The sequence below is a fragment of the Dipteris shenzhenensis genome, chromosome 6, assembly GCF_047967505.1.
Source record: "Dipteris shenzhenensis isolate YYH24624 ecotype China chromosome 6, Dip_SZ_1.0, whole genome shotgun sequence".
NCBI lineage: Eukaryota > Viridiplantae > Streptophyta > Polypodiopsida > Gleicheniales > Dipteridaceae > Dipteris > Dipteris shenzhenensis.
Window position 1 is genome coordinate 57,917,850 of NC_141601.1, and position 18,463 is coordinate 57,936,312.

General features: G+C 44.1%; 1 protein-coding gene across 1 annotated transcript in view; it reads right to left on the reverse strand.

The window, feature by feature from the left end:
• Positions 1-18,209, reverse strand: part of LOC147901409 (uncharacterized) — a 40,868-nt gene extending 22,659 nt beyond the window's left edge. The window contains exons 1-2 of the mRNA XM_087375919.1: positions 18,059-18,209; positions 17,800-17,867 (exon numbers count right to left, since the gene is read on the reverse strand). Of these exons, the coding sequence (XP_087232045.1) occupies positions 17,800-17,867; positions 18,059-18,176 (186 nt within the window). The 5' untranslated portion in view covers positions 18,177-18,209. The remainder of the gene's footprint in view (positions 1-17,799; positions 17,868-18,058) is intronic.
• Positions 18,210-18,463: the final 254 nt, after the last annotated feature.

Sequence of the window (18,463 nt, forward strand, 5' to 3'; positions counted from 1 at the left end):
AAGGCAGCCCAAAAACTCCCCTGGCAAATGAGCCAGGGAGGGCTTTTTATAGGCTGGTTGTAGGCCAACCAGTCTGTAAAACAGACTGAGTCGGTCTGTTTACAGACTGGGTTGGCTCAGTCCAGCCCTATAAAAGGGCCCCTTGGCTGCCTTGTTTTCTCATTCAGTTTGCTCCTGCCTTCAGTTCTCCTACAGCTCCACTTCAGCCTCCTGTGCAGCCCCTGAGATCCTCAGATCTGGCCCTGCTCTAGCCTCAGTCCCTTGGCCATCAGTTCAACCTGATCTGAAGGTGACCACGCAGCACAACAGTCGGAGGTTTGGACCAGCAAACGGAGAGAGGTTTGGACACTGTTTCCTCAGCTTTCTCAGCTCTCTTTTACAGTTTACACAGCTCACTCTCAGCTCTATATTTCAGTCATCTCTCAGTTCTCTCATAGGATCTATCACTTCTAGATTTCACTCTCTCACGCAGTAACCCTGCATTCCGGTAGACAGCACAAGCCTCTTCCTTGCCTTGCAGAAGCGTCCTACATCGTCAGTGTGGACAGCATCAAGGTCTCGGTATTGGTCGGCGTTGCCTCTCAGGTCTTTGGGTCTGCTATACGTGTGCACAGTGAGCTCTTCAAAAGCGTGTTCCGTGCTCTCTTGAAGAGTGTTCTTTGTATTTCTCAATTCTCCAAGTATAAAGCAAACTCTCCCCTGATTGGGGGAGGGGGCCCTCAGTGGGTACAGGGACCCAATCGGTTGTCGACTCTACTCTCTCTCTACCCTCATCTCCTTTCTCTCTCTATGGTAAACAACGCTCATTCCTCACTAAAGGTTTAAAGAAGGTCTTGCTGTGAATTACACGATCAGATAACCGTAGCATGTTACATTGGTATCAGAGCTTCGGTCTGTATCCAGCTTGACTACCGTGAGTGTATGGTTGTGTTGAGATCCGGAAAGGACACACAATCAAGCGCCATGGAAGGGTCAGGAAAAGATTTCAACCACGAAGACTTTAAAGGGAGAAAGACTACTAACAAGATACGCTTCCGTCAAATGCTCAAGAAGTGATGGCGAACCTTCTAGAGCAGAATTGGGTCCTGCTACAGCAACTCGAAGAACATTCATCCCAGCTGGAAGAAAGCAGAAGACAGCTGGACCAGACAAAACAACGTCTGGAGGAAAAAGAAGCAAAAAAGCCACTGGAAGAAAGAGGAACCACAGATTTTGAAAAACTGCTCTTGTTGATGTGTGAGGAACGCAAAAATGAGGAGGCACTGCGACGCGCAGAGCTTGCCCAGGCAGAGAGGCAACAAAAGCTAGACCGAGAGGCGATGCTTCTCCAACACAAACAGATGTTAGCCGCTATGCAGGCAAGTTTGAGCGTAGCGGCCATCTCCGCCACAGCTTCGCCATCGACAAAGGTAACACCACTCACTCGGTCCACTCCAAATTTTGTTAAGTATGATGGTAAGTGTGACCATTCAGCAATTTTGCAATTTATTCATCAGTTTGTGTTACGCTCTAGCCGAGGTATCATGACCTCGGAAGAATCAGTCGACATTTCCCTTAAAGGATCTATGTTTGTAATATATCTGTTTGCGCTTCATGTAAATGATCGAGAGGGAATTAATGTCAAGGTCCTAGGTGAGGGCTGATAGCACCAGACTAGTTGGATCTAAGGCTAAGGGCCTAATGCAAGAAATGTGCCTAGGGGCAATTGGAATTAAAGTATCCCAAGAGAGGGGTAAAAAAGATGCATTAGGAAGGTTCTATGATGATGACATGTGGCATCTAGATCCATCTAGGGAGATGGGGCTTGTTGGAGTTAGTTAGAGAAGGAGAACGAACTTTTACGTGACTTTTGATTTTTGATTTCTCTGTGAGCTCTCACGCTTCAACAAGAATTGGCTGGGTGGAATTAAGTTGGTGCTACTCCCGTGATCTGCAGTTCTAGTATAGGGAATGTTGGTATCAGAGCGTTCAGGTGGACGAACGAGAGGAAGAAAAGGGAGACCCTTCGCTGTGATTGACTGCGAGACCAAGAGAAGGAACTGAGAATAGGATTAGCCCGTGAATTGATGATGCCCGTGAATTGACGAGAAAAAACAGACAGGCGCGGGATATGTGACGACGATGCAGCTTATCCGTTTGGCATCACGCCTTCTCTAATCTCCCAGGTTTCTCAAGCATAGTTCCACGCAACGGAATGCGCCTCAGCCCACGTCGTTCAACCCCCTGCGCTCCTACGACAGCTTATAAGCCACGTAAAGTTTGGTTCGGTCAACGAAAAAGCCAGAGAGAATTAGATAATGATCGTATCAATTGCTCGGTCAAGGCTGTAACGACGAACAGTAGGGCTTGGGAACGGTGGTGTGTGAAAGAAAGGAGATTGCGTAGGAAGAGAGCGCAGAACATCTGCGTAGCGATGGATGACGTAGGGGCAGTGACTCGTGAACGGGGAGACCTGCGACACGATAAGCGATGATTGGGATTCCTTAACGTTGAATTCATGACCAGGGAGCACTTTACCCATTTTTTCCCTTTGTTTTCGTCATTTCTGTATTGTTAGAAACAGATTCGGTTTTCGTGGGTTGCCAGGTTGCATGAAGGAGAAGATGCCATAGATGTGTTAGTAGTTGTAATAGACTTGGGAATTTTTTTGGCTTCTCAAAAAAAAAAGTTTTGTGAACAGTCTTTGAGATTATGCCTTTGTGATAAAGTCAGTTTGATGCAGGAATTTCCTTAGTACAGGGAAAGTGGTTTGGGGTATATTGTGATATATGCTTGTGTCAAATGCCTAGTTAGTGTGAATCTGGGATTGCAGGTATTCCCTAGTATAGGGAATTGTGTCAGAGTGCCAGTACACTGAATTTTGTCAGTTTGTAAATACAGTGTTCTAGCGGTGTTTCATTTAATATATTTATAATAATAAAAAAAGCAAAACACCCATTGACCTGAATGGAAGCAGAAGAAGGAGCTTCCAGGAGGGACCCTGGTGAGTCAAGAGTCCGGCCGACCCAGCAGGTGTCGCTCCCAGTAGTTCACACCTTATCTGGCAAGATTGCATTACTTGAGGATGCCTTGCAGCAATTATTAGCGCAACAGTTACAGGCAAATGCAGGGCAGTCTGAACTTAGAAGAGTGATACACAGTATGTCTGCCAGACCTTCTCGAGGTGAGAAAGGAAAGGCTCCAATAGAACCGGAGTCTAGTGTTCATACGGTCGAGCCTAGGAAGGCTAAAGTACCTAATATTGCCAATTATAGGCCGGAGAAGTATTCTAGTCGGATGAATGACCGTAGTTCTGATGTCATTGAGACCTGGTTACACAAATGGGACGAGGCGTTCGCCATTTGTGAAATCAGAAATGATATCAAGAAAATCAGCGAGGCCACCCACATGTTTAGTAAGGCAGCGGATCGGTGGTGGATTAAACAACAGAAAGATGGTATTGCATCCACTACCTCGGAGGGGTTTAAAAGGGAATTTAGGAAACACTTCTTACCTCCTGACCAAGCATCCTGAGCTTGGGATCAGTATAGAAACCTTCGTCAGAGAAATTTGTCAGTGGCAAAATACACTGATAAGTTTCGAGAGAGTGTAATGAAGGTTGATGAACCCCTACCTCAATCAATCCAAGTGAAAGTTCATATTTGCATTGAATGATCGGATTGAAATGGAAGTTCGGACTAAGTATGCGAACACGTTGGATGATGCAATAGCCATAGCCCTGAACTATGAAGATGCCAAGGGCAGCAGGCCAAGTGGGTTTGCGCAGGTCGGAGCCCAGTATGGGTACCAGAAGAAATCTAGGTTTAAGAAGAGGTGGATTAGTAAAGGGAGTAGTTCTCATCCGAGTGGTCAAGCCAAGCAGGCGAAACCAGCTGAAACTCCTAAGTCAAGTACCACCATTGGAGTGAAGAGGAAAGTAACACCAATGGCAGCCCGGGCTTGGTCAAAGTCTTCCTTAAACCTAGAGCAAAGAGAAAAAGCGAGGAGAGAAGGCTTGTGTTTTGGTTGCCTTCAGCCTCATCAGTGGAAGGATTGTCCACGAAATAAGGATCGTCGAATGGCTGAGATGGTAGTCTCAGAATGCGACGTGGAAATGGAGGGAAGTCCCAGAGCGGAACAGATGCAGATTCAGCTAGCGGGATCTTCTCAGAGGTCAGTACCTTGTTTGTTATGTGTGTCTGTTGCTAAGCTAGTAACGAGTGCACCTGATAACATCCTATCTAAGCCTGCAGCAACGGGGTATACAGCCTTTAACGATATGGAGTTAATTAAGATGAAAGGGCAAGTGGCCAATCATGATGTCATTGTGTTGTTTGACTCGGCGTCAACGCACAATGTGATTAACTCCAAGCTCGTGAAGAGACTGAAGTTAAAGACTAGCCCATCTGACTATGCGTATACAGTCAAGATGGCAGATGGAAGTTCAATTGAAGTATGGGACCAAAGGGTTACCCAGTTGGAGCTTCGTATTCAGGACTATGCTGAGAAGTTTGATTTTGAAATGACTAAGCTTGCTCATGCAGATATAGCTCTGGGTATGGCGTGGCATTCTAGGAAGAATCCAGCCATTGATTGGAAAAAGCACGTATATCAATTCAAGATGAATGATGTGCTTTATGTCTTACGAGGTGAGAAAGATGTACCTCAGGGACCGTTGGTTTCCGTGATGGAAATCCGAAAAGCTCGAGAAGAGTTTTTATTCCTTTGTACAGCATCGGTAGAGCCGGTTGATGATTCTTCGGCTAGCACTGATGTTGCGCAAAGTGGTGAGATGGCCAAGCTGGCTAATCTAATAGTAGAGGAGTTCTCTGAATGTTTTAGGCATGAGTTACCTTATGGGTTACCTCCAGAGCGGAATGTTCAGCATAAGATTGAACTCATCCCGGGGGCAGAACCTGTAAATAGACCTCCCTATAGAATGAGTTTTACTGAAGAGGCGGAGGTGCGTAGACAACTGGAAGAATACCTCAAGTTGGGGCAGATTCAACCAAGTTTCTCACCCTTTGCTTCGCCAGTGATATTAAAGAAGAAAAAGGATGATACGTTTCGCCTCTGTATAGATTACAGAGCATTGAATAATATCACTGTTAAGCACAGGTATCTGATGGCTCGGATTGATGATTTGCTAGATGCATTACATGGAGCCGTGATATTCAGCAAGATAGATCTTAAGTGTGGCTACCATCAGATCCGGATTAGAGCCGAGGATGTGCATAAAACCGCTTTCAGAAGCAGGTTTGGTCATTATGAGTTTTTGGTAATGCCCTTTGGACTTACCAATGCTCCAGCTATATTCGTCATGCTTATGAACGATTTACTACATCCGTATATCGGAAAGTTTGTAGTACATTTTATTGACGATATTCTCGTGTTCAGTAAAAGTATTACTGAGCATCGTGAACACTTAAGAATAGTGTTCAATACTTTGAGGAAAGCCAGTCTTTATGTAAATAAAAAGAAAACTATACTATGTATGGTTAGGCTTGAATATTTAGGATTCATAATTACTCCAGAGGGGGTAGAAATGGATCCAAAGAAAGTGGCTGCGATACTGACTTGGCCAATCCCTCAGAGTCTGACCGCTTTGCGATCATTCTTGGGATTTGTCCAATTTTATAGAAGGCATATCAAAGGATATTCCGAAATAGTATCGCCATTGACTAATCTGACCTCAGATAAAGTACCTTTTATATGGGGACAAAATCAACAAGAAAGTTTTAACACCATAAAACAAGCTGTGGTCACAGAACCGGTGTTAAAAATAGTTGATCCCCAGAAACCGTTGTTCCTAGAAATCGATGCAAGTGGCATTGCGGTAGGAGCAGTTCTCCTTCAAGAGGGAAGACCAGTAGCCTTTGAAAGCAAGAAGCTTTCTCCCTCTCAAAGGAATTGGCCAACTCATGAATTAGAGTTGTATGCTGTTGTCCATGCTTTGAAAACATGGAGGCATTATTTGTATGGTTCAGAGTTTTATGTGGATGCGGATCATGATACTCTGAAACATTTTTGCAAACAGCCTGACTTGAGGGGCCACCAAGCTAGGTGGGCAGAGCTCATGCAGGAGTTTAATTTGACGATTCGGTACCGAAGAGGGAAGGATAATAAAGTTGCTGATGCGTTGTCTCGCATTATGCACAATATGAGTTTTACGGTATTAGAGAGTGCTCTAATGACCGAGATTAGAGAAACTCAAAAGGTGGACGAGTTTGTCCAGAGTCTATGGCCTAAGGCTCATGTGTTAAAACCCGGGGAAAACGAAATGGATGACCTGGCATCCAGAAAAGGCCAAACATATGCAAGATATACCATAAGGAATGGTATGCTGAAAAGAAATGGCAAGGTTGTAGTACCTAGTCAGAATGATCTCAGGCAGAGAGTCATTCGACAGTGCCATGATAGCCCATGTGCGGGACACCCAGGAGTCGAGAAGACATATGATCTCGTGAAGCGAGATTTCTTTTAGCCAAAGATGAAAAAGCATATTCATGAATATGTGACACGGTGTTTTTCGTGTCAGGTAAGCAAGGCCGAGCGGGTGAAGCCACCCTGACTTTTACAGCCCTTGGAGATACCACTAAGTAAGTGGAAGAGCATTTCCATGGACTTTATTGTAGGACTGCCTACGACACAAGGTGGTTATGATTCTATCCTTGTGGTGGTTGACCGTCTAACCAAGATGGCTAACTTCATTCCGACTAGAGAGTCTATTAGTGCCCCGCAAGTGGCGGATTTGTTTATTAGACATATATTTCGTCTGCATGGATTGCCTAAATCCATAGTGTCAGACAGAGATGTCAGATTTACCGGTCATTTTTGGACAGCGGTATTTGAGACACTAAGGACTAAGTTGGGAATGAGTAGTGGGGATCATCCTTAAACGGATGGTCAGACGGAGAGAGTCAACCAGATTTTAGAGGATATGCTGAGGGCATATGTGTCATTGAAGCAACATACGTGGGACAAGTGGTTGCCATTGTTAGAGTTTGCCTATAATGATAGAAAACATTTCTCTACGGAGTTTAGTCCGTTTGAATTGAATTATGGTTATAGACCAGCAAATCCAACTACAGTTGGAATACCTCAGAGAGTGCCTAGTGCCGCGAAATTTGTGGTTCAGATGCGGGAGATGCTAGCACTTGCGAGAGCTAATATCCGCCAGGCTATGGATAGAGCTAAGGCGTATGCGGATGAAAATCGGTCTATAAGAGAATTTAAGGAAGGAGAAAAAGTTTTTCTCAGAGTTCCTTCGCACTCGAAGTCGTTAACTTCAGGAGAGTGTGCTAAGTTATCACCTCGATATTGTGGGCCGTGGTTAATTCTAAAGAGAATAGGCAAGGTAGCCTATAAATTAGAATTGCCACAAGGTTGCAAGGTGCACCCGGTTTTTCATGTTTCTCGTTTAAAGAAATTTTTACATACAGGTGACTCACTAATCGAAGGTGTGGTTTTGTTTCAGGAGATAGAGGATAATGCAAGGCGCAAACCAAAAAGAATCCTGGACCGTGTGAAGATCCACACTTTTCGAAAATGCAAATGTGTGCAATGCATGCAGAATTTGAATGCCGATTGGCCCTCCAATGGGGAAGAGCGCCCTCGTGAGAGTACTTGTTTCTTTTTCGACCTACATGCAAGGTGGGAGAGAGATGACGGATGAATGCAATGTGGTAGAAAGAATGCAACGTGAGATTCACAATGAAAGGGTGATACCCTTTCATTAATGTCCCTTGAGATCACTCAAGTTCCATCTTCCCATTTACACCTACCCTTAGCCTATGACCCATGCACCTACCATTCAATGCACTCTAATGCACCCTTTCCCTTTCCTATTGCCCCTAGGACCTAGACACGTGTGTGCACATCTTTATTACTAATCATTGGCCAATGTTACATAGTTTTGGCGGTACTATTTACACCGCTTGATCGATCATAAATACAAACATATAACCGCACCATCAAATTGGCGCCTAACAATAATAAAGTTCTAATGACTATTAATTAACTAAATAATCATTTCTCTTGTCATGACACTCCCTCCTGCTTGAATGAGCAGAAGTCCTCTTCTGGATTATTGCTTGTCTCTTCCTCTTATGTGCACTTTCTGTTGTTACTTCTGCCATTGCATCGCCTCTTTGTAATCTGCGAGTATCTGTGGAAAATCTGTAAAGAACTCTTCTTCCATCCATTGTGCATCACTAGCTGGCTGGTTTTTAAACTTCAGTAAATACATATATCTCTTCTTTCCACGAGTACTCTTCTCTTTATGGTACACGATCTGTTCCGGAGTAAGAACTTCAGTCCCATCTTCAAGTTCAGGTTCTTCTTGATGCTGAGTATCCAAAAACGCAGAAGTATCGCCATGGTATCTCTTCAAATTGCTCACATGAAAGATGTTCTTCATACGCCAGTGGGCTGGTAACTTCAGCTCATACGCTCTGGATCCTTCTTCTGGATATAAAGCTGCTGAAATCTGAAATGGACCATAAAACTTCGGTGCTAGCTTGACATGTTTGGTACTTCCTCTCACTGACTTGATTCTTCTTTTATCAATCTTCAATAAAACCCAATCATCCTCCTTGTAATAAACTACTTTTCTTTTTTTATTGGCTGCCTTGGATTGTTGAACCTGGGCCTTCTTAATATGTTCTTTTACCTGCTCAATAACCTGTGACATATCCTCAGCAAACTGGTCAGCAGCAAAAATTCGCTCCCCCAAGTGTGTTATTGGAGTGGGTAAACATTGCCCATAGATGATTTCAAATGGGGCTTTCTTGGTGGAAGTATGTACAGTGTTATTATAAGCAAACTCTAACATGGGTAAGAACTCTGGCCACCTTCTAGGTTGGTCATAGACATAAGCTCGAAGTAAAGTAATTATGGTTTGATTTGCATTCTAACTTTGTCCATCTCCTTGGGGATGGAAGGCTGTAGTAAATTTCAGTTTGGTTCCGAGATTCTCTAATAGAGCTGTCCAAAAGTTGCTAATGAAACGGCCATCATTATCGGATACAATGGATTTTGGTAACCCATGTAACCTGAAGATTTCCCTAATGAATAACCTTGCTGTTTCAGGAGCAAACAACTCTTTTTTACAGGGAATAAAATGAGCTTGTTTACTCAGCCTATCTATAACAGTGAAAATCTGCTCATACTGACCAACCTTGGGGAAACCAGACACAAAATCCATTGTAATGTGTTCCCACCTTTCCGAAGGAATAGGCAAAGGCTGCAAAAGACTAGCAGTCTTACTTGTGTCAGATTTAATGCGCTGACAAAGGTCGAAACTTCTTTGCGAAGTTTAGGCCAATGGAAGTATCTCTCAATATTGTCAATGGTCCCTCTAATGCCTCTATGTCCAGAATATGGACTCGCATGTAACTCACTCATGACTAGATACCGAAATGTTTTGGGTACACATATGGCACGTCCCAAAAATAAGTATCCATCCACGATGGAATAAGCCTTTAAATCCCCAACCTCATTACGCTGAATCTTCCCATAAATGTCAACGAAGTCCTCATCTAAAGGATAAGCTTCAACCATTGCTCCTAATGATTTCTCCTTAATCACAGAAACGTGATTAACTTGGGGCCGTCTACTCAAAGCATCAGCTACTAAATTCTCCTTTCCTGGCTGATATTCGATATTTGGTTGCCCAAAGGATTGAATATATTCAGCCCATTTGATTTGCCTTGAGGAGACAATGGGTTGAGAAAACAAGTGCTTGATACTTTGATGGTCAGTCTTAATCTTGAAAGCAGAACCATATAAATAATGCTTCCATAACTTTAAAGCATGAATGACTGCCAATAACTCCTTCTCATACGTGATATATTTCAATTCAGCCCCTTGAAGTTTTCTACTCTCATAAGCAATGGGATGCCCTCCTTGCATCAACACTGCCCCAATCGAGGTACCACTTGCATCCGTACATACAACAAAGAACTCTTTGTCCATGTCCGGAAGTGTTAACACTGGTGCAGTCACTAATGTTCTCTTAAGCTCCTCAAAAGCTACTTGGTGAACCTCTCCCCACTCATACAATGAATGCTTCTTCAACAAATCTGTTAGTGGGAAAGCAAGACGTGCAAAATTCTTAATGAATCTGCGATAATAACTACACATCCCTGGGAAGGATCTCAGCTCATGTATGTTTTTGGGTATTGGCCATTCAATTATGGCCTTGACCTTTTTAGGGTCAACCCGAATTCCTTCGGCAGACACAATGTGTCCCAAATACTCTATTTCTGTCTTGAAGAACTCACTCTTCTTGATATTTAGGAATAATCGATCCTTCCTTAGGAGCTCCATCACCTTAGAAAGGTGATCCTTATGCTCTTCCTCATTCTGGCTGAACACTAAAATGTCATCAAAAAAGACTATGACAAATTTTCCCAAGTAGGGTCGCAAAACCCTTCTCATCAGCCTACTAAAAGTGGCTGGAGCATTAGTTAGGCCAAAAGGCATGACCAAAAACTCATAATGTCCAGTGAGAGTGCGAAAAGCAGTCTTATGTTCATCCCCAGCTTTCATACGAAGTTGATGATAACCAGATTTCAAATCCAATTTGCTAAAAACTTTAGCACCTTTAAGCATATCCAATAAATCATCCACTCTTGGAATCGGATACCGGTTCTTAATTGTAAGTTTATTCAAAGCACGGTAATCTATACACATACGATATGATTCATCCTTCTTCTTAACCAATAATACAGGTGCTCCTCTTCTTCGAGCAAACCTCGCAGGGCCTTCGGTGGTGCTATTCACCACCCCGATGGCTGTTCATTCACACTCGCCTCATCCCGACGTGAGAGAGTGACTTATTGTGTTACCTTTTAGGGCTGTGTCCGATTTGTGAACGCAGCCCGTCAGCTACAAGCTGACTTTTTGTATCTTGTTCTCGAAGTAATATAATTAGCACTGTTTTTTCGGAAAAAATAATACAGGTGCTCCAAATGGAGAACTGCTTGGTCGAATCAGGCCTTTTTGCAACAGATCTTCAATTTGTTTTTCTACCTCCTCCATTTCTATCCTGTTCATCCTATATGGGGCTCTACATGGAGGAGAAGCTCCTGGCTCTAAGTCTATGGCATGATCATCTTCTCTCTCCATAGGCAATTCGAATGAGTCATCTCTTGAAAATCGATCCTCATAAGCTAAGGAACTCATTTCTCTTCCGATCTTCTTTTGAGATATGAAGATCTCGTGAATCCCGTATATACACAAGATTACAATCTACCCCTCTTTTTACCAATCTTTTCGCTTGGGTAGGAGTAATCAATGGAATTGTATACACGTCCCGATCCCCTACGATCCTTATGTTTTCATCCTTATGTACAAAGCAACAATGATGAGTATGAGGATGAATAGCAGGGTTAAAATCATACCGCCATGGTTTACCTAGTATCATGTCAACGTCTTGTAAAGGGGCTACTAGAAAATCCCTTCGATCTCTATATTTTTGTATACGAAAAGGAATATTTCATACTATGGATGTGTCTTCTTCATTGTGTCCCCTAAAAGCTCCTGAAAGCGACATGTTTTTTATAGGTTCTGGTTTAAGATGGAATAATTTTGCCAATCTATCACTTACTAAGTCATAATTACATCCATCATCTAGGAGAACCACTGTTCTCTGTCCATTCACGAATCCATACACCTTAAAAAGATCATGAGGCCCAAAGGTATTGGCTGAATGGACAGCATTCACTATTGGCTCAATAGTCACAGTAGATTTCGAGGGTGACAAGGTAGAAGCCTCACCCTCCTGCTTGGATGCCTTGGCTTTCCCTTTTACTGAATTCGTCTTGGCAATCTTAGCCAAGAGAATGGAACACTTATGCCATACGTGCCCTGGCTTATGTTTCTTACAACCGAAACATTTTCCTTCCTTAATCAACTTCCTCTTCTCTTCATTAGTCATAGAAGGAAATGGCACCCATCCAGGACGTGATTGGCTGTTCACATTCCTTACAAGAGCTTTACCCTTCCCTTTATTATTCTTAAACCGGTTTGGTTTCCTAAAAGTGGGTATATTATTGGTCTTAGATGATGACCCATACTCCTTATTGAAGGGTTTACGAGGATTCAATTTTCTCTCGGCTCTTTCAGCCAGCTTAGTGAGGTCCTTAAGCGTGGTCGGGTTAAACATTTCAACCTCGTACCTTACTTTTGGGCTTAAAGCTGCTAAATACTTCTTTCTCCTATCTTCCTCACTCTTTTCGCGTAACTCTAGAGATAGTTTCCAAAATCTGGCTGTAAAATCTGCATTACTCTCATTATCGAACTGCCTAAACCTCTCCCAACGAAAGGTTAGGTTCTCTTCATGCCTCGGTGGCATGAAAGTGGTTTTCAGTTGCTCCACAAATTTAGCCCATTCATGAATAGGCTCTTTTCCTGTTTGTGACAAGGACCACCACATTAGAGCATCCTTCTGCAGATGCAATGTGGCAAGAGCAAGCTTCTCTTGCTCGGTCTTGTCTTGATGGGCAAAGTATAGCTCAAAATGACGAATCCAATTGAGGATTTTGTCAGCCTCCCTTGCCCCATCATATTTGGGGAACTCAAATCTCTCTCGCGGTTGGAATTTGGACCTCTTGGAAGGGTTACTCAACTCTTCATTCCCGAAGTTTAAAGTCCTCTTAGTCCCTAATCTTGTCATAATGGACTGCTCAATCATATTGCTAAGCTGGAAAACCAGCTTATCAACAGGAGTCTCCTCTCTTCCTCTTGCACTTGGATTAGAATCCATGTGTATTGGGTTTTGAGTTGAAGGCGTGAACTCATCACCTTGTTCTTGGCTGGTCTCATTTCTTCTTTCATTACGAAAGGAGAACTCCCTATCAGTAGGTTCTTGAAGGAGAGACTGCTGTAAATCTATTTGTGGGTTATCATACTCAAGATGTGTATAACTCGCACCTAATCCATCCTCTTCAAGAGGGGGTGAAGGTGTTCTCTCTCTCTCCCCTTGGGGTAATGGAGGAAAAGGAATAAGTTCATTGTTATATGTCCCTTCCCCTTCCATTCTTTCCTTTTATTAATACAAGAGAGAAAATGTCTTGCTGTAATTTCAAAAAAGAAGGTTTATTTTACAGCAAACTTCAAGTGTTGTAGAGGTGGTGGTACTTATCCGACTCCCACTTTGTTTGTGTTGAGAAGACACTTAAAATGACCTCCTTTCCCTTCTTTTTCAAGCTTTTCTTCTTGTATTTCTGCTGTAAACTGGTACGCTCCGTTTGGGCTACTTGTTTTGAGCGGATTGGAGCTCTAGATACCGTTATAGGGGGTACTTGATGGGTGGATCACTCCCTTAAAATCTTATTCCGATCCGACTTTCCGTTTGGGTAGAACGGGAATCCCTTTTTCTCACGGTTTAGGCTTGTCTTTGTACGTGCTCTAAAGGAATCTAAGAGAGAGAGAGAGAGAGAGAGAGAGAGAGAGTGCGCTAATGTCTAAGAGGCCATTCCCGCGTCGACACAACCTGGCAAATATGCCAAGGTTTGGCAAAGTCTCCATCGTTCCCCTGCATCTCCTCGAAGTTCATGCTGCTTGTTGCTATTTAGCAAATCCAAACCCCGCAGCATACGAAAATCTAGCCTCTCCACCCGGGCCTTCAGGGACTGAGGGCACTACATGACAAGTGCATCTTCTAAAAGTGGGAATGTCTTGACGAGTTTCAATGAATACGGTTGAAGTTGATGACAAATTTGAGACGGGTTGGTGGAGCATGCCCTACGTGGGGATAGTTGCCAGGCAATACTCACATATGCCAAGGGCTTGGCATATTTGCTAAGGGTGGCGAACGCGGGAACAGCCTCTAAACACTAACCTATGCTCCATAAAAGAATGTGTAACTGTATGTATGAATGTGCACATGCACACACATGCGGTACATTCACATGGGGGGATTTTGGGGGGGGGGGGGGGGGGGGGACACCCCGTTCGCCGTTCGCCGTTGAAGGCCAGAATTTTTTTCAGAAAAATCCCTTGTCTCAGAACCTCGAGATCGGTCAGTCGTGATCCTTTTCCACCAACCTCTCTTGCGACTTCCGTCGTTCGCAACTGTCGCCCTCTTCTCGTCCCGCTCATGGATCGTCACCACTCTGATACCAAATGTGAAGATCCACACTTTTCAAAAATGCAAATGTGTGCAATGCATGCAGAATTTGAATGCCGATTGGCCCTCCAATGGGGAAGAGCGCCCTCGTGAGAGTACTCGTTTCTTTTTCGACCTACATGCAAGGTGGGAGAGAGATGACGGATGAATGCAATGTGGTAGAAAGAATGCAACGTGAGATTCACAATGAAAGGGTGATACCCTTTCATTAATGTCCCTTGAGATCACTCAAGTTCCATCTTCCCATTTACACCTACCCTTAGCCTATGACCCATGCACCTACCATTCAATGCACTCTAATGCACCCTTTCCCTTTCCTATTGCCCCTAGGACCTAGACACGTGTGTGCACATCTTTATTACTAATCATTGGCCAATGTTACATAGTTTTGGCGGTACTATTTACACCGCTTGATCGATCATAAATACAAACATATAACCGCACCATCAAATTGGCACCTAACAATAATAAAGTTCTAATGACTATTAATTAACTAAATAATCATTTCTCTTGTCATGACAGACCGAGGAACAATGCAAGTGCGCAATCGGAAGATACCCACGGTGTTGGTTGCATGGCATGGTCAGCCTCTATCACAAGCTACCTGGGAATCCGTATACCAGTTGCGGAGAGTGTTCCTAGACTTTATCATCGAGGACGCTGATGTCTGAAGAGGGAAGGAATGTTACGCTCTAGCCGAGGTAGCATGACCTTGGAAGAATCAGTCGACATTTCCCTTAAAGGATCTATGTTTATGATATATCTATTTGCGCTTCATGTAAATGATCGAGAGGGAATTAATGTCAAGGTCCTAGGTGAGGGCTGATAGCACCAGACTAGGTGGATCTAAGGCTAAGGGCCTAATGCAAGAAATGTGCCTAGGGGCAATTGGAATTAAAGTATCCCAAGAGAGGGGTGAAAAAGATGCATTAGGAAGGTCCTATGATGATGACATGTGGCATCTAGATCCATCTAGGGAGATGTTGGAGTTAGTGAGAGAAGGAGAACGAACTTTTACGTGATTTTAGATTTTTGATTTCTCTGTGAGCTCTCACGCTTCAACAGGAATTGGCTGGGTGGAATTAAGTTGGTGCTACTCCCGTGATCTGCAGTTCTAGTATAGGGAATGTACTTAACAGTTTGTAGCTCATTTTCCGTTAGCGCGGATTCAAGATGAGCAAGATAAAGTCCACCTTGCAGCCCCTCATCTTACAGGTGAGGCGGTGACTTGGTGGCAGCATTGGGCTAGTAAGCATACTGACCCAAAAACGTTTACGACGAATTTCGTTTGGGCAACGTTTGTGGCCAACCTCAAAGCCCGTTTTCTCCCACCCCAATATATGCTTAACCTAGAGGATGAGTTCGCTCGTCTCTCCCAGAATGGTTTGCCTGTGTTGACATACAGTAATAAGGTCATCACACTGGCGCAACAGTTGGGCGTGACGGAGAGCGCCAAGATGAAGCAATTCATTCGAGGTTTGGACACGAACATATGTTTTACCATTCGGAACTTCGACCCACCGGATTACGAGCGGGCGCTGACTCTCGCACAGAATCAGGAGATGATGCTGAACGGGGGAAAGCCCAAGCAGGTCCAGAAAGATTCCAGGAAGACTAAGTCATGATTCTAGGAAGACTAACCTGAGGATTGCTCACAAGGAGCAATGAATTGGAGACAGTCCGATTGTCCTAACAGTGATTGTCATGAAGTGATCTGTCGAGTGTCATGTCAGATTGTCGCTGCCACTTGGAGGCAGCATCATGGACAAGCTACCCATTACGGCTCATGTCAGTACAGTCCAAGTGGGACCGCCCCGTGGCTGCCCATCATTGGGGCCATCTATGGGCCTGGAGGGAGGAACGATAGCCTCTGGGATTGCCCAGCCATAGGCCTTGAATATAAGGCAGCAGAGCTGGGGCTCAGCCTCACAAACATGGCCAGGTAAGGAGGGCCTTTATTGGCCTCCAGGGCTCAGCCCAACAAACATGGCCAGGTAAGGAGGCCTCCAAGGCCTGGCCTGGTCAACCAGCAAACTAGGCTGGTCGGCCATACAGCGGGCTGCCAGGTCGGCAGAGTTCAGGGCATTCCAGCCCTGTAAAAGGCCCCCCATTGGGGGGGCACATGATCATTCCAGAAAAGCCCTCTGCAAACTGCAGGACAGCCCTCTATAGGTGCACAGTAGGCACTAGATGAGGCAATAAAAGGCAGTAGCAAGGCAGGGAGCACCTCCTGTTCCAGCCCTCATCCATGCATCACAGCACCAGAGAAGGAGGAGACGGAGGCGTCCGCACTGCGCAGGGTGCAGCAAAGGCACCGCCAGACCTAGCAGCCCTTAGCCATTGTGAAGAGCTCAACCAATGAGCAGATCACATAGGGCAGAAAGGGTGCTGACAGATACAGTTTTGGGCTCCTCCCATAGCCACTGAACACCTCATTGAGAGGCGTGCAGCAGAATTGAGCAGCAGATTAGGGCAACAGTTTGTGGCCTAAGGTCCAGCAATAGTGGGAAGCACCCCGCTGTCCATATATTTGTAAAACATTTGGGTCCTCTCTTTGTGTACTCTCTTTGGACATTCTTATTCAGTTATTGGTTGCCATATCTTGCTGTCTATTCCAAGCCTGAGAGTGATTTACATTTCTACGTATGTATGCACATCCCAAGTAGGATCTACAGTTCTCAGATGTGATCTCATGGACGATTCAATTTTTTACTGGGTATTCTACCATGGTACCAGCAGCTAGGATTTGAGCTGGAAGTAATGTTCACATATACTGAAACTCCAAATTACAAACGTTTTGAAACCTCCCAAAAAAAAGACATTAGCAATGCATGCGTTTGACGTGATCTTTTGTTCTTCTTGTCATGCACATTTGCTAAAGAGTCAGGTCAATGACAAACATTTCAAGAGGTAATTTCTCAGACAGGCAAGTACTTTCACCTAGTATTGCCCAGCACTAACAGTTGTCTATGGTCTAGCCTCTCTTTAGTTACTTTATGGTGCTTGTCCTTTGAAGCTAAGGAGACAACAGTAGACAGACAACTTATTGCTTGACCACAAACTACGTTGCAAGAGAAAGGACGAAGGAGACAGGGAAAATATGGACTTTTTCCTGTCATGAATATTCCAGTTTCACTACTGCTGTTACAACTTACAGCATGCTAGAAACCACAAGGCACCTGCTTCAGCTTTGAAGGGAAGGAACTTCATTTACATATACCTTTGTAAGACTAGAATAAGTCCAATCATACAAATTTAGAATTTTTGTTGTTCTAAAGATCAAAAATATACATATCTTTGTATGAATTATGTGCCTTCTATTTAGCCAGTAGATCTGCAAGATATCAAGGCAAAAGACCGCCTAAACAGTCTGCTGCATGCGACATATCTTCTATGGATGGATTTAACTTGTAGAACAATGCTTCGTTTTGGCACTTGACTGTCTCTCTCTTTTGTTGCTGCCCGAACTGAGACTTTAAAACTTTGGTCTTTCTTTCAATACTCAGTCAGCATCTATGTTCCGCCTTCGCCAAACGGAGGTCAGGTTATTCTTTGAATTAGTGAGACAACTTATTCTTGCGGTTGCCTAAGGACGCGTTCGCCGCGCTTTGGGAAACGGGTGCAGCTAGATCTAAATAGACTCGTTGGCGACTTCCATCCAGGCACGTTGTTGCTGCGCTGCTTACCTTTCGATAGGGCCACCTCGGTACGCCATTCTCCCTGCAAATCCGCTTCAAATCGCTCGGGGCGACACCTGATGAAAACCCAACAAAAGAAGCGGTCGTAAATTCATATGAATTCTTTAATGGGTCATGTTAATAAAAGCAATAAAAGTGAAAGGGGGTTTTGGGTGTTGGGTGGTCGGGTTTTATATTTTGCGAGGGATGTGTAAACTGCATGAGTAATAAATGACTAGCGAGGAGGGGGTTGACAAGGAAAAAGTACCCAATATGGTCGCTGCTTCAGCGATTGGATTCGGGAAGAGAGTGGCCACCTCATCGAATGACAGATTACTCTGCTGCTGATTGTACCGGTTGTTAGTTGCCGGATTATCCAAAGACATGATGCTGACAGCAATACAAAAATCGTGTACCGACCGAATCAGATACTGGCAAGGTGCTTTACTTATGCCTTCCCAAGTTTACACGTCAATTGCCAAGAAATCCATTTCTTGCATTTTCAATCTTCTTGCATGCCCTCCCTCTTGTTTTCTTTTAAGTGTGTGCCCATGTGTTGTGCATATGCATGCCCACCCTTGCGTGTGTCTCTCGATCTCTTCAGATGCTTCAACTTTTGGAGATTGTAGTCTGCAACCCCTCTCTGGATTTTGCCCCGTAGACCAATTTATAA